This window comes from Emys orbicularis, chromosome 18 (genome assembly GCF_028017835.1).
Source record: "Emys orbicularis isolate rEmyOrb1 chromosome 18, rEmyOrb1.hap1, whole genome shotgun sequence".
Taxonomy (NCBI): domain Eukaryota; kingdom Metazoa; phylum Chordata; order Testudines; family Emydidae; genus Emys; species Emys orbicularis.
The window spans coordinates 14,168,345-14,184,053 of NC_088700.1; the positions used below are offsets into that span (position 1 = coordinate 14,168,345).

General features: G+C 55.2%; 1 protein-coding gene across 2 annotated transcripts; it reads right to left on the reverse strand.

The window, feature by feature from the left end:
* Positions 1-316: 316 nt before the first annotated feature.
* ST6GALNAC6 (ST6 N-acetylgalactosaminide alpha-2,6-sialyltransferase 6) lies at positions 317-10,589 on the reverse strand. 2 transcript variants are annotated; one of them, XM_065418868.1, is made up of 5 exons: positions 10,575-10,589; positions 3,609-3,788; positions 2,168-2,565; positions 609-716; positions 317-506 (listed from the first exon to the last, which is right to left on the reverse strand). In XM_065418868.1, the coding sequence occupies exons 1-5, from the start codon at positions 10,587-10,589 to the stop codon at positions 317-319; spliced, it is 891 nt and encodes a 296-aa protein (XP_065274940.1). The 2 variants fall into 2 exon arrangements, with proteins under 2 accessions (XP_065274940.1, XP_065274939.1); XM_065418867.1 differs by lacking the exon at positions 10,575-10,589 and adding an exon at positions 7,955-8,029.
* Positions 10,590-15,709: the final 5,120 nt, after the last annotated feature.

Below are 15,709 nucleotides of genomic sequence, written 5' to 3' on the forward strand. Positions count from 1 at the left end.
TAGGTGTGTGGCCTGTGGGGGGGAAGGGGACACCATGAATCCGGCAGTGCCCGGTGCGTAGCAGCACTCCCTGGGCCTTGGGACTGCAAGTCAGGTCACTGGCACCATCCCAGTCCCTTCCTCCCCTCACCCAGTCCTTCTGGCCCTGGACAGTGAACCGGGGCAGCCTGTGGTGCGGGGCCTCCTCCCTTGGAGCCCAGCCTGGCTCACAGGGTTAATCCAAGAGATGTTTTCCCTTCCAGGTGGAGTTATCCCACTACTGGCACCAGCTGCTGGGTCGGGCACTCAAATGGCTCCATGTCTCCTCAGGGAGCCCCTAGTCCCAGGCCGGGTGGGAGAAGGTGATGTTGTAGAGGCTGGCCCAGCTGGCAAAGACCCGTTTCTCCGTGATGAAGCGGTGGTGGTTGCCCTTGCGGCTGCGCTCATTGTGGATGTAGGTGGTGCACTCGTCCGGGCCCTTGGGCTCGTAGTAGTGATATGCCATCTTGCCGGGCTGAGGTCTCCTGCTGTGGAGGACAGAGTTACAGGGTGAGCCGCTGGGGCGCTGCCAGCCGATGGCCGAGCGCTGGGATCCCGGGAGGGGCACCTGGTGGGAGTTGGGTTCTTACCTGCAGTAGTTAGGGGGGACCATCCCGTAAACATGCACCTTGTCACACAGCTCCACGGCGATCACCATGGTGAACCAGCCTGTGCTCAGCCACGACCGGGACTTCTCCCTGCGAGACGGGGAATGGCAGGGGGCCGGCAGAAGGAGGGGGGAGAGAGAGAGAACAAGAAGAGGAGATGGAGAGAGAGACAGAGAACAAGAAGAGGAGGGGGATGCCAGGGGAAGAGTGATGAAGGAAAGGAGTGTAGGATGGAGGGGGGGGGAGGACAGGGAGTGACCAGTTAGGAGAAGGTGGGAGGACATAGAATTATTTTGATTCCCCCATCCCCACCCCATTTCTGCTCTCCCGAGGCTCCCCATCACCTGAGCAGCCTGGCTCCCCCTTCCCAGTTAGGGACCAGGATGCACTGCCAGGCAGGCGAGTGGCTCCAGAGGGCAGCATGGCCTCTTTTCCTGGGTGTGCATCGCGAGACAGCCCAAGTCAGCAGCATTGCAGCAGGGGCAGACAATAGGGATGGGCTGGCCAGCAAGGCTGGGGCTCCAGTCACCAGGCATGAGAATGGTACTCCTGGGGGAATTCTGCACCACTGCACAATGCAGAATTTTGCAGAAATTAACGTTCTGCATGCAGAATTTCCTTTCCCCCCACAGAAATGGGATGCAATGCTGCTACCTGCCACTAGGGGCCACTGGACCCACCAGAGCCCAGTTTGCACATAGAAGACACTGCAGGGGGGAAGGAGAGGGAGTTTGAGGGTTCCTGGCAGCTGCAGCTCCCAGCATGCCCTGAGGAAGGAGAGGGCGGCCCGCAGGAAACTCCATGCAAGCCTGGGATAGATCATAGAATCATAGAATATCAGAGTTGGAGGGGACCTCAGGAGTTCATCTAGTCCAACCCCCAGCTCAAAGTAGGACCAATTCCCAACTAAATCATCCCAGCCAGTGCTTTGTCAAGCCTGACCTTAAAAACCTCTAAGGAAGGAGATTCCACCACCTCCCTAGGTAACCCATTCCAGTGCTTCACCACCCTCCTAGTGAAAAAGTTTTTCCTAATATCCACCCTAAACCTCCCCCACTGCAACTTGAGACCATTGCTCCTTGTTCTGTCATGGAGCATCAGGTTGTTTCTCCCTCTGGATCCCTGGGTGGGGGGGAGCAGGTGTCTGGGCTGGGGGGGCCATGGCTGGGCTGTGTGTGTGTGTGTGTAGGGGGGTATATGGACAAGGGGGGGGCTGCAGCAGGGCTCTGGGGGGGAGGGGTTGTGGGTGTCTGGCCCCCTGTCTGGGCTCGGGGGGCAGAGAAACAGGAACTGGGTTGTCATAGGGGTTTCTTTAACTCTCTGCTCCTGGGGGAATTTCTGTGTGTGTCTGTAACGATACAGACATACTTGCTGACAGGTATTTTGAAATAAATAACCAAAACAATTGAAACTGGCGTGATTATGCAGTAGTGTTCTGACAAATAAAATTTGCAGAATTTTAAAATATTGTGCGCAGGATTTGTAATTTGTGGGCGCAGAATGCCCCCCCCCCCCCGGAGTGGAATGGGGCTCCCAGGTACCTGTCCTTCCCGGTCTCTCCCCGGAACAAGTCGTCGAACTGCTTCATGCGCATGGGGGAGACCACATAGGCCGACATGTTGGGGAAGGACATGCTGACGCGCTGGAGGATCTTGAGCAGGCTCTTCTGCATCTTGCTGGGCGGCCCCCAGAAGATGAGGATGGTCTCCGGGGTCTTGTTGACGAACTCCTGCGGCCTCTTCAGCACCCTGTAGACGCTGGAGTGAGCCACCACCCGGACCGTGGTCTTGTTGCCCACATCTGCCTCATAGCCCGTGGTGGGGGCATCGTTCATGCGGATGACGCACTCCGATTGGTCGATCTCTGAGCCCAGTTTGCTCCCCAGCAGGTGGCTGGAGCTGGTGATGATCACACACTGGTGGCAATGGGAATTCAGGGTCTGGGGAAGAAACCATCATTAGCAAGGACCCTGTGGCCAACTAAGACCTCCCCACCATCACGATCCCGTGCGCCTTCCCTGCTTAGAACGCCCAGGCAACGGCGAGAACAGAACCGAGACCCTTCTCCTCCAGAGACACTGGCCCCTGCCACTTGAGCTATCGGGGGTTCCCTCTAAGGTGACAGGAAATAGGGTTGTTTTTTGGGTACGGCACTGGGCTGGGACTCAGGAGATCTGGGGTCAATTCTTGGCTCTGTCACAGACTCCCTGGGTGACCCTGGGCGGTCACAATCTCTCCGTGCCTCGGTTCCCAGTCTGTGAAATGAAGCCAGGAACACTTCCTTTGTCTATTCAGACTGGAAGCTTTTTGGGGTAGCAACCGTCTATGTGGATGCACAGCACCTAGCACAATGGGATTCAGATCGGAGAGCATTACGGGCACTGAAATACCGGAGCTCTGGGTCACAGTTCTGGCTCCACACTCACTAGCTAGTTCACTACCATGCTGCCCTTTGATAAGCACCTTCCGTCCGAGGAGCCCAACCTGCTTACCAGACATTCCTGAACGAACCCTCTGCGCATGCCTGGGAATTACTGCCCCCATTTCACAGACGGGCAAACCAGGGCACAGAGGGGCCAAGTGACTTGCCAAGGGCCAGTTAGTGAGCCAGAAGCAGAGTTGGTAACAGAGTCCAGAAGACCCGATTCCCGGTCCCTTGCTCTCAGCAATGGGTGGTGCTTCCATAATAGAAACACAAAGGTCCATTCTCCAGCTGAGCAGCTGCAATTTGTATCATGTCACTGCTGCTCCACCAACTCCGACTGGGCAGGGTGCAGCCGTACAGAGGCCAGAAAAGCAGTGGCCCTTCATGCTTCTAATGCACCAGCATGCTATCGCGTGGCTCCTCCCAGCGATCTATAATCCAGCCCTTCCTTCCCAGTGTAAAACACCTGCTGGGCACAGCCCAGAGACCCGGGAGCCAGTCTGCGACGTGACCACAAGGGAGCGCCCCATGGCTCACCCGAGGTGTGCTGCAGCGTACCTTGTTTCCATAGATGGGGAGGTATCCACTTTTTACCCCCCATTTCTTGAGGTTGGGGGGATGGTGGGATTTCCCTCGCAGGGCAGTGTAGTGAAAAACTTCATTCCCACTGTTCGAGCTGTAGATGATCAGCAGCATGATCAAAGCAAAGAGAACCACGAAGATTGCAGTGCGCTGGCCCTGGGGGCGGGAAGGGAGAGAGCGGGACTGAGACAGTGCAGCGTCTCCAAGTGCCCTGCCTTTCGGAAGGGCAGCCGAGGGAACCGGCAAAGCTTCTGCAATGGTCTCCGATAAATGACTGAGACACCACGGGCCTAACCCTCATGAGCCTCATTCTTTCCCGCTCCTCCCTTACCTTGCCATGAGCAGCAGCCGGGCAGGATTCCAGCCTACAGCTCCCACGAGCCTCAGATTTTAGGTGCCCAACTTAAAATACCCTGCGCGTGATTTTTGGAAGCACTGAGCCCCTCTGACTAGCAGGCCGCAGGTCTTCCACATTGCCCCCCTCCCCCTCAGCTCCAAATCAGTGGTGGCTGGAAAACGTGGCTCTCCGTCCCAGGGGAGAAGGGGCATCTCCCAGAGCTCTCTAGCGCCCCCTCTGTCTGTGACATCAGAGATCCCTGCAGCTAACACCACAGCAAAGGGCTCCAGAAGCACAAACACCCCCATGCTCTTTGACAGGCAGCTACGGCCAATTCCCCCCTCCCCAAGCTCTGCTGTGACACACAGAAGGATGTCAAGAGAGAATCTGGCAGCAGGCAGCTTTTTAAAGGAATATTCGCCAGGCTTTAATGGGACATTACCCCAAGCCCAGATGCACCGGGAAGCCAGACGCTGCTTTAAGCACTGTACCATTATCTATCATGGCCAGCAGATGGTCAAGCTTTTTGCCTCCACACGCTGGCTTTGTTTGGGATGTGGCAGCACAGAGAACAGGAATGAAAGGGTTAATTGTGCGTTGCGGGGTGGGGGTGATGGTGGTGGGGGTGCAGGCCTGCAAGGGGCTGGAATTGAGGAGAGCTGGTGGTGCCGGATGGATGCAGCCCCAAGTGGAGCAATGAGCATGCGCAGGCTGGGGGAGCAGAGGAGAGGCCTGGGCTGTGGCTTGTCCCTGGTTAAATGGGAAGATCCCAGCACGGAGGCCAGCTAAGGAGACAGCTGTGCAAAGAGACGGGCCCTGCAGCTTCCAGTCTGCCTCTGCAGCAGTGTGCTGGCTCCATTATAGCAGGCCCAGTCGCATCAGAGCTTTCATGACAAACTCCATGGAAAGGGGGGGGACCTTATTGTGAAGGTATTTATCACAGCGAGTGGATGGGATCCCCCCCACACACACACACGCCTTAAAATAAACCACATCTCACAGAGCCAGACAGAGATAGAGGGAATCTTGCCGACTTTGAGTTTATGAGATTATCCTGCCCCCAAATTAGAAGGATTCAGACACTCGTGCCTTCCTATAACCACCACCACGCTTTACCCTGGTCTACTCGACCTAACCTCTGGTGTAGACGCAGCTAGGTCGATGGAGAAATGCTTCCACTGACCTAACTACCGCCACTCAGGGAGGTGGAGTTCGAACAGTGACCGAAAAACCCCTCTGCTGCTGTAGGATGTGTCTACACTGCAGGGTTATGCCGCGGTAGCCCCCCTAGTGCAAACAAGCCCTTACACAGTGCCTTTCATTGGGGGACTTCAAAGCCCCTTTCAGAAGTGGCCAAATGTTACCATTTTACACGGGGAAAAACTGAGGTACAGAAACTCCTATTAGGCAAGTCCTTGGCAGAGCTGGGCGCAGAACCCAGCAGTCCTGATTCCCAGCTCTGGGTGCTAACCACTAGTCAATGCTACCCGAGGCAGAGGGGCCAAGAGTCAGTGCTTTTAAGGGACTTTCCTAGAGAACGCTGCCAGGACCTCCAACAATGTATTATTCTAGTGTGGCTACTGCCCCTCCCTTTCAGCTCCATTACCACTTCTTTTTCCTACTCTCGTTTTCTAGCCTCCTCCTTTTCTATTTGTATTTCTAGCCTTACTTTCCTACCTTTGGGGTTGCTAGTTTCTTTGGCCATTTTATAAAATGGCATTTGTTTTCCTTAGTTGGATATGGGGGGGCGGGGTCAGGGAGCACAGTCAGTCTGATGCACTCTTGTTGGCCTAACGTTTCTACAGACACGATTCTTCTGCATGTTTTTTTCTCCACTATTCTGTGTAGGAGTGAATTCTTCTCATAATCATCTCATCATGCCCTGGTGCTCTCCCATGTGTCTGTCATACCCACCTGCTGCCTCTCATCGCACGCTTCGAATACAAACGGTCAGGGGCAGAGACTGTCTTTTTGTTACACGTGTGTCAAACACCTACCACAAGGAGACCCTGCTCTCCGATTGGGGCCCCTAGCCATGACCTTAAACCAAATAATTTCTGCATGGATGGAACCAATTACAGGACAGGGATCTTAGCTGTTAGTTTGGTCTATGCAGGAGTAAACTCTTGATGAATTGGACGCATAGACATTAGCTGTGTTTACGAAATCTAATGCAAGCAGAAAAGTGGGTTTTTCTTTTCAATTCAATGAAAACAAGTGGATTTAAAAACCAACAACAATTAAACATGCTCCCCCCAGAACCATGAGCACAAACAACATTATGCCAGTTCCCAGAATTGAAACAAAAGTGAAACTGACCAGGCTGGCTTCACCATCCAAGTTCTGTGAAAGGCAAAAAAAAAAAAAAAAAAGTGAAGCAGCAGCTTAAACAGAGACGAGTGAGCTCTTCAAAGTTCCAGGGTTATGTTATTAGCAAAAGAGGAAAGGACGCTGGTTTTCAAAGGCAGCATATGCCCCTGCCTCCTCCCCGCCAGTTACACCCTGTGCAGGGCAGGATGTGGGACTATGAAGCCTTCAATATTGGACTAACTCTGCTCCCAATGGTAATTCCCACTGGCTTCCATGGCAGCCGTTAGGCTAGTGTTGAACCCTTCGTTATGCTGACCTGTTGTTCTCTCTCATATTTCTCGAATACCTGCTGATCACCAGGGCTACGTGCATTGAATCTTGGCTTCCTCTCTCCCAGCTCTGTGTGTCTGTGTCTGTGTGTCCCCCCCCCCCCCCGTCCCCTGGGCACTCTGCCACAGACCCTGCCTGCAGATCACCCCAAGCTCATTTATTTCACCTGGTCTATTTGTCAGTGTTTCTTGGGCCCTCTCCCCTCAGTACCTCCTTCCTCATGCGAGCTGGAAAGCCTGTGGGTGGGGGTGCCTGGTAGTTATTGGGTTCCTCCTTGTGCCAGATTTGTGGGAACTGCCTGGCTATCCAGATGCTTTGTATTCTAGGCCTCACATTTGGTTGATACTGTACAGTGCTTACAGGCGCCTTGTAAACAGATGACTTGGATAATCCACAGAAGTCAGAAAGCACAGCACACTGCCTCAATCTCTGTGCGCCAGGGACTTCTCTTGTTTGGGCTCCTTTTTGTTGACTCTAAAGTCTGGCTTGTTGATTTAACCATCAGCCAGCCAAGAAAAAGAGAGTGAATTCCCTGAAAGGTCAGGAGAGGATGAGAAGAGACAGCTGATGTGCAGCTGGTCAGTGAGTACTAAAGTTCAGACCTAATGTTCTTTCTCTGGCATCACTCGGCTGATTTCATCCATTTTTTAAAAACTAAATAAACCACCAGGATGCACCAAACTGCGCAAAAGCTCCGTGGGTAGCAGCACGATCCTATTTCCTGTACCCCTGTCCTCGCCTCCCCCATTCTCTCCTTCAGGGCCCGATCCAAAGCCCACTGAAGTCAATGGAAAGAGTTTTTAGATCAGATCCCGTTTGGCACTCGGATGTATCCTAGCACAAATTCAACGGTAAACTCTTTGGGACAGGGCCCGATGACACCTAGCACAGCAGGGCCTCTAGGGCACTTCAGAAAAATGCAAATAATAAACAACAACAACAGGCCTGACTCAGCCAAAATTCCTCTTGAAGCAGACAGGAGCATTGCCTCTGTGCAAGGAGTGCACTGAGATACCCAAGTGACGAGGGCTGGCTGGAAAGATGGAGAGAGAGATGGAATAAAAACCCTGAGAGCACCTTCATAATTTGGCCTGGAATAAGACACTGGGGAAAGTTTAATCTAGGTCTTATCTGGCTTTTCTCTTCCTCTCTTAGGCTCACTAAAATGCTATTGTTCACACTCACCACAACCTCACAGCCACGATTCAGCACTCTTCATCAGTCACCACTAGATCGTGCGTCAGAAACACCCTTTCAACCTGTCACACAAAACATCAGTGCTCAACATGGACGAAAGAGAACACCAACTGCTTGTGTGTGGGGGGGGAAAAACCAGACAACTCACCCTCCAGGCCCTTAGATCCTGAATTGCATTACGGCAGGAAGACATAGAATTCCCTGTTGGAATGGGAGGCCTCATCTTTAGGCAAAAGTCCCATGGACTGCAGGAGCAGGCCACAGAGCTGCCTTCCTTGACTGGAAACGAACAAAGGCTAATAGGCTATGGAGCAGCACAGGGACCCAATAGCCCAGCAGGCGATCAGCAACCTGCCAGCTGCCTTCTGTGCCAGGAACCGCAGATGGACGTAAGCCAAGATTGCGTTTTCTCCTCCCTCGGAGTTAATTTGTTTTCAGAGAGACTGAACCTCAGGGCAAACACTCCTGGGTGGGGTTTATTCACTTCCCTGCCCTCTTTCCAGTGAAAGCTCAGCTGGATTTCATGGTGCATTTGAAACCAGGGCAGCCCAGTAATCTGGAGCTGACAGCTAACGAAACCCAGCTCCCACAACAGGGCAGATGCAGGTTACCTGGCTACTATTTCACCATGACTTCAGGGTACAAAGATTTGATGTGAACTCCACTACTTGGTGCGCCTGCGCTGAGCCGTTGAGAATGCACAGATCTCCTGGAGAGGAAAACCACTAAGACACATCTTTTCTGCATGGCCTCACCTGCACAGCACTTCACAAACATGAGTTAGTTAGTCCTCATATCAGGCTTGAGAACAGAATCAGTGACATTAGCCCTGTTTTACCAATGGGGAAACTGAGGCACTGAGCTCTTTGGGATGGGGCTGAGTCTATGGGCAGCACCCAGCACAATTGGAGCGCTGATCCCAACTGGGGCTTCTGAGGGCTACTGTAATTAGCATTAAATAACAAAAGGTTATGGCCAATCTTTTCAAAGGTGGCCACTGGGTTTGGGTGTCCAACCCGAGTCACCGTGGACCTGATTTTTATAAGGGTGGAGCACCTGCAGCTCCAGCCGAAGCCAACGGGAGCTGTGGGCGCTCATCGGCACTGAGCAACAGACCCTGCATGTCTCGAGTTGGAGCTGGACACCCAAAGCCAGAGGCTGTTTTTGTAGATGTTGGCTCTAATGACTGCCCAAGGTCATGGCTGGGATTAAAACCCAAGGGCCCTATTCTCCCACTGCAGGACACAAGGTCCCACTGGACCTCAGGGAGAGTTTCTCCTACCCCATAGCCGCGGGGCTGCCTGGGACCCAAAGCAGTTTTCAGACTGCTATCGCTAGTGGGCAGAATACAGGAAAACAGACGCAGATGAACATACACAGTTCTGATGGAGCACAGGGCGGGGCTGGCTGGGAGAGAATCATCCCGAATGTCAATGGAGTTCCACCAGAGCTGGGCTGGCCAGCAGACTTACTGGTGTGGGGAGTGGGGGAAGTGGTGACGGGGAGGGGTGGGGAGGGTAACGATGCCCAGAGCAGTCCAGGAGAGGAGGGCAGGGCAGTGGCAGAGTAAGAGATGAACGCTGGAAGGCTTGGAGAGAAAGGTCAGAGCTGGGGAACCTAAAGCCAGGCAAGACTCCACCACTTCCCAGTTTAGCCACAAATCTAAAGCTCTGGCCAGGCTCCCCAAGGCCCAGAGATTTTTAGTGAGCCCCAGAGGCTCCCACTGTCTCAAGCAAGAGTCCTCCCCACGAACCTCTAAGCAAGAGCTCCAGGGTCCTCTCACATCTCCCGTGAGATTCCCCTGTGCCACATGGGAACCTGGGCTGATAGGTTCTTCTGGAAACCAGGCAGAGTTTGAGACTGGATCTGCTCAGATGCCCCCTGGGCCTCTGACCACGGGCTGGGACCCTCTCCCCTGGAGTCTGGTCCTCTGGTGAGATTTCTGCTACCTCCTGCTTCCATCAAGGCTGGAATGAACCACCCGGCGTTGCTGCAGCTCCCTCTTTCAAGAGCCCGGAGGACAGGGCAGGAGGTCATGGTTCAGTCAGGGCTGGCTTTCCCCAGTCCCGAGTGACAGGCTTGGCCGAGCAGCCTGAGGAGCAAGGAACACCTACCGCTGGCTCCCTCTGTGACCTGGGGCTAGGTGGGTTTATCGGGGTTCGGACAGCCACAGGGTCTAGATGCCACGCTCCGAGGGTTAAGCACAGCGATTATGTACAGAGCTGCCCTGAACCCAGAGCACAAGCTGCCACTGCTGCATGGAAATGAAACCTAAGCCAGTAAAAAAAATCACATTAACCCCCAACGCTGTGCCGGGCAGGTCAGTGAACCAGCTCTGGTAGATGGCTGAGCAGAGGGGAGGAGAAAGCCCAGCCATCACCACCACTGACCCACAGCGAGAACCTCCTGATCATACTCCCATATCAAAGGTGCTAGGAGATCCCGGCAAAGCCTTGCTCAGCTCCCGGAACCGCCACCAGCTGTCCCAATCCCTGGGCCGGCTAATGGGCCAGCCCTGAGCGGGAATGGGGGAAAGGTGTTTAGAAAACTATTTAACCTCTGGCTTCAGCTTCCTCCATCTGTGTCGTGGGGAGAACATCATCCAGCTCTCAGGGCCGTGTTGAGGACTGACTCGTCCATGCCAGAATGCCCTGAAGACGCAAAGCGCTTGGACCCAGTAGGCAGGAGGTTCCATGAGACCCTCCGAGGGCCCGGGAGATGGATGCTCAGGACAAGGACAGCAGGGCTGCTTCGTGGGGAGGACTTACCGTGTTGTTACTCATGTCTCTCTGCCAGCCTTAGTGCGGAGCCTTCATCAGCATAACTCGAGCACCTGCACAGAACCACAGAGGCATGGTCACTCTCGGAACTACCTGCTCCCTTCCTCGAATACAAGTCCATGGCTACCAATCTCCACCCCATCATGCCCCGACCCGCATGACAGCACAGCCCAAACCTGCCCCAAACACGTCAGGCTGGGCTGGGCGCACCTACAGGGCCGAACGCACCACGTTGCTGCATGGTGCTCTCCTGGCCCGATCCAAAGCCCAGCGAAGTCAGTGCAAGTCTTTCCATGGACCACAAAGAGCTTTGAATCAAGCCCTCTGGCACCATGCTGCCTTCCCAGATGTGCAACATCTGCCCGGCCACATATCACAGCTCAGGGTCTTCTCTGAACAGCTCAATTTTGGATGTCGCTATTTCTCCCCAACCCCCTTATTTTGGTCCTTCATCTCCCTCAACCTGGGCCTTTTCATGCACTTTGCTCCCAGGCTGTCTTCTCCCTTCTGCTCCATCTCCCAAGCGCAGCCAGATCCAAAGTTGGAGTACAGAGTCCTCTGACCTGAGTGTGGGTCTCCCACTCTCCCCTCCCGCTGGGAAGCATCCCCTCCTCCTACACCCTTTAATTGAAGCAGGGGAGGTGCAGGGTAACCACGCCACAGGATGAAAGCTCAGACACTTTTCTAAAGCGTAAGTCAGCCATGTGTTTAGTGCTCCTCAGACAGACAGCCCCGTCAGACCCCGGCTGCTGGTCACAGAGAGATCTCACAGGAGGAAGAAAAGCAAGCGATGGTTTGTAAACTGGACTAGCCATACGTAACATCAGCTTACATAATGGGTCATTACAGCGCAGCACAGCAGTTACAGCTGCGGTCTGAGAGCTAGGACTCCTGGGTCCTATCCCTGGTCCTGACACCTTGGTCAAGTCACTGGATCTCCTGGACTTCAGTTGCCCCATTTGTAAACTGGGGAAAACAATAATATCTGCCACAAGATGGGGGGAAGGGTTGAGAGACTTAATTTCATTAGTTAATGTTTGTAAAGGGCTTTGCGATGCCCTTAGATGGAAGGCCCAAGAGATGGGTCAAACATTCCTCTGCCTGGCGATCCGGCATGGATCTTCCAAACCCCGGGGGTCATGAGTCACCTGCAACTCTCCTTCCTCAGCTAGCGCTGGAGAAGTGAGCTCAAGATCAAACCCAGTGTTTGTATAGCAAGGTCTGGTGCTAGGGCAACTTGGCAGACTCATCAGTCTCCTCCTCACAGGCTCATTCCCTGGCAGGGAGGTGGAGGGAGGGGTCTCCTAAGGCAGACCTCAGCATGCCTCCCACCCCCTGGCTTATTACAGCACCAACCTGCAGGCTGGTTAAGCTTTAGGAGATTATTTTCCTGCCCAGAAAGCTCAGTGAAATCCATTCAAACAAATACCCGATCAAGGGACATAAACCGGCTGGGAGACACTGTTTACCCACGATCGCGTCAACCCAACCTCTCTAAGGGGATTGCACTCTCCAAAGATACAAAATCCCCTTAAAACAAACGGCACAAAGGCAGCCGGCCACCTCTCAGAGGGCTCACGCTGGGTTTTACATGGGTGGAGGGGAAGGGCTGGCTGGGTCAGGGAGAGAGGGAGCTTTTCATGGCCACCTCCCCAGCCTAGGCTGATGGGGACTTCAAGTTGGTGCCATTTGATGGCTCTTTGGTGGCCTGTGTGAAATGAAGGCGCTAGGTTAGGACATTTAAGTTCCACCCAGCTCTGCCACTGGGCGAGTCAGTCGGTTTCCCTGTGCCTCAGCTCCCCGATCTATAACTGGGAGATAAGAGCCCCGAACAGGGGTGCTGTGAGGACAAATACATGAACAATTGTGAGGCCCTCAGGCCCTCTGGTAGTGGGGGCCATGCACGTACAACAGACAGTCAGTTTGGTCTGTCTCAGCCCAGTCCTTGGTGGACAGGTGCCCGCATCATTAACTCCATCCCCACAACTGGCACTCCGTAGCTCCCTTTGCTGGCAGGCTCAGCCTGGAGGCTGAGTGAATAGGGCAGGAGGACTGATCTCCCCTCTCCCCACTAGCAGGGGTCCCCTCCAGCTCAGAAGAGAGAGGTGGGGGAAGGTGTCACCATTGATGTACCTCAGTCTGGGAGAAGGGTCTTTGATCTATCCCCAGCACAGGCAGTAGCAGGGCAAGTTTCCTCCCCGCTCCCCTGCCAACGGGCCAAAGTCCTGGAAAAACCAAAGCAGCAGATGGCGCAATCTGGCAGCGACCTCTTTGCTGAGACCAGCTACAGATGGGGATGCCTGTGCAATAGGAACTGGGCTGAGAACCTAACAACTCGTTTCACAGAAGGGCTCCCAGCTCACACCAGCCCTTTGTGAACAATGAAGCCCTAAAGAGTATATTCTTTTCCCTCCCACGCTAACGTGTGCACGTGGACACACACTCTGCAGGGATCTACCGTTCCACAGCTGCTCCATACCAAGCACAGACCTAACCAATTGTTTTTTAAGTCCTCATTAGTGAGTCACTGCAATTTTCCCTCTTCAGTACTTAGCATGATTGGAAAAATCCTCTTTCCTCACTGCCTTGGGAAGGCTGGGAAATAACACCCACCCACGTTCATCTCACACAGCCTGGGAGCCCCGACCACAGAGATGACCCAAGGGGGCTTCCTTGTAACTGTCCTGTGCAGTCATTGCTGGGGAAAGGAGCCAGAGGGACAGCCTGGCAAATGCTCTCTGATGGCTTTTGGGCTAGGATCACAGGGATCACCTAGGAGGCCAAAGGCGGCTCTGCGCACCTCTGACCCAGCCAGTCGCAGCGTGTGTGGCATGGCTGACAGTGGGACGGGTAGGGGAAAGGACAGCAGAGAGGAGCCCATACAGATGTCAGCCTGTGCTGAACTGGGGCTGCCCCGCACTGGTCCCCTGGAAAGAAAAGTGTGTGGGGTGGAAAAGGTTAAGCTGACCCAGGACCAGCCTCAGAAACAGTGTCCTGGATGAACTTATATTTTGGCACCCCTGCTGCCTTCCCAGCCCTTCCCCTTGGCCCCTCCTGCCCTCCCAGCCGTCCCCTGCATCGCCCCTGCCCCCACTGCCTCCCTGGGTTTCCCCCGAGCTCCCTCCCACAGCCTCACACCCAGGCCCACCTGCTCCTTGCCACGCTGTCCCCCCATAAGGCCAGCCCTGGGCCCTGCCTGCTGTCCAGGCTGGGTCCGGGCATTTGCAAGTGCAGCGGGTGGGGGGGGAAGAGCCAACCAACTTGCAGAGTGAGGAGACGGGACTAGGAGCTGGGCTGGGAAACCAGGTGGGGCAGCGAGCAGGGAGCCTTCGATTGGGAGCAGGGGCTCCGGCCATGCCGGACCCTGCTGGCAGCAAGAGGGAGCCCGAGCCCCAGGGCCTTGACCACAGATCCCCCCTGACCAGTGCCCTGCACAATTGCCCCCCCCCCAAGGCCGGCCCTGGCTGGCACCCATGCAGGAGTGAGCCACAACGGTGCCATCAGCGCTCCCCAAGCGCTGCCAGCCCTGCTCAGCACCAGAAGAGGAGGATGGGGCCTGGTCAGACTCCGTGTGCACCGGTAGTGCTTTGAGACTGGCAAAGCTCATTCTCCCCAAAGCTTCCCAGACCCCCAACGAAGGCATAATGCCACCTGCATCTATCACCTGGATGTCTCCACTCCTTCCTCCTCCTGGCTCCCCTACCCATCCTGGAGTCCACAATATCCCCCCTCGGCTGGCGCGGGAAGCCGTCCGTTCTCACCGAGCACGATTCATCCTCTTTAACGCTCAGCCTCCCAACTACACCGAGTCCATTTGCGCCTTCATCACTCTCCTCTCCGGGCCTCGCCTGAATAGCTGAGGGGCGGGGAGAGAATGTTTCGTGTGTGGGGAAGGAAAAGGCAAAGGCGGATAATGTTCTGTGTGGGTGGGAGGAGGATGGAGGCAGGGGGAGAGAAGCAGGGAATCATCACTTGGGTTGGAAAGCAGCTCTGGGAGGTTATTACCACTCATCCCCCCCACCCCCCATCCTCTGCATGGTGGCAGGAGCAAATACCCTCTCCCTGGCTGGCTCCCGACAGGTGGGTGGCTTAGTCTGAGCCTTGAATTTCCCCAGAGCAGGTGATGGCACAAGGGGTGCTAAAATGAGAGAGAGGGAGGGGAGGAGAGCAAACAGCCAGGGGAAGGAAGATGCACAAATGCTCAGGGCTCCCCCAAGGGCAGTGATTCAGCACCCCCCAGCCCATCCAGCAGCACAGAGCTCCGAACACAGCAAGCGCTAGGAGTCTGTGAAGTCAGTGGGCTAACTCCCCACACCCCTCCTCTGCTTGCCTCTGGGCTGCACTATCCTGTGCTGTCTAGTTCCCGATGCCCTATTCGCCCAGCAGCTCCAGAGTCCTCCCCACTAGGAATTTCACCGACAAATCCCTAGTGATCAGGACCAATGTGCACATCCAGGCTGCTGAAGTGCAAACCTGGAGGATGGGTCCCAGATCAAAGAGGGAGGCCGCCGTGAAGTTTCCCCTTTTCTTACCTGGGCGAGACCTTTCATCTGAGGAAAGCTGAGAGCCTGGCTGGCCGGGGTGTCTCTCCTCCTCGTCTTCCCCCCCTTCCAAGGGACTGTGAGAGGGCCCCAGCTCCCACTGGCAGGTTGCCCTTCCATCTTGAGGCTCACTCGGTCACATCTCTGCCCCCGCCAGGGCCCTGCCCCAGGGGAGGGCTGATCCGATCTGCCCTCTGCAACCTCCTAGAGTGAAAAACCCAACCAGCTGCCCCCTTCTGCCTGGGGAAACCAGAGTGAAACGAGCGTCACTGCTAATCCGCCGGTATCACAGAAATACTCGTCTCTGGCTAAACTGGGGCAGCGCACGACGCCTCTGCCCAGGGAGAGCCGGAATCAATCCCACTGATCCGCCACTCACCCCTGGGGCCTGAGCCTGCCTCGGGCAGAGCCCTGCACACTCGTGCAAATCACTATCACACACCCAAGCCTGTCACCAGCGCCTGGCACCCAGCACCACCAGGCACAGAACCCGGGCAGGGGCAGCACCCACCCCTCTGTGCCCCTGGGGCTAGCGCCTCCCTGCCCAGCCCCCTTCCCACTCGGTGGCACGGCCTGAACACA

Excerpts from the sequence above, each read along its gene's own strand:
- ST6GALNAC6 (XM_065418867.1), bottom strand. The coding sequence starts at position 8,029 with ATGAGGCCTCCCATTCCAACAGGGAATTCTATGTCTTCCTGCCGTAAT. Across the intron at positions 3,789-7,954 it reads AGGATCTAAGGGCCTGGAGG|GGCCAGCGCACTGCAATCTT; the intron begins GTGAGTTGTCTG and ends TCCCGCCCCCAG. Across the intron at positions 717-2,167 it reads GGAGAGACCGGGAAGGACAG|GGAGAAGTCCCGGTCGTGGC; the intron begins GTACCTGGGAGC and ends CCCGTCTCGCAG.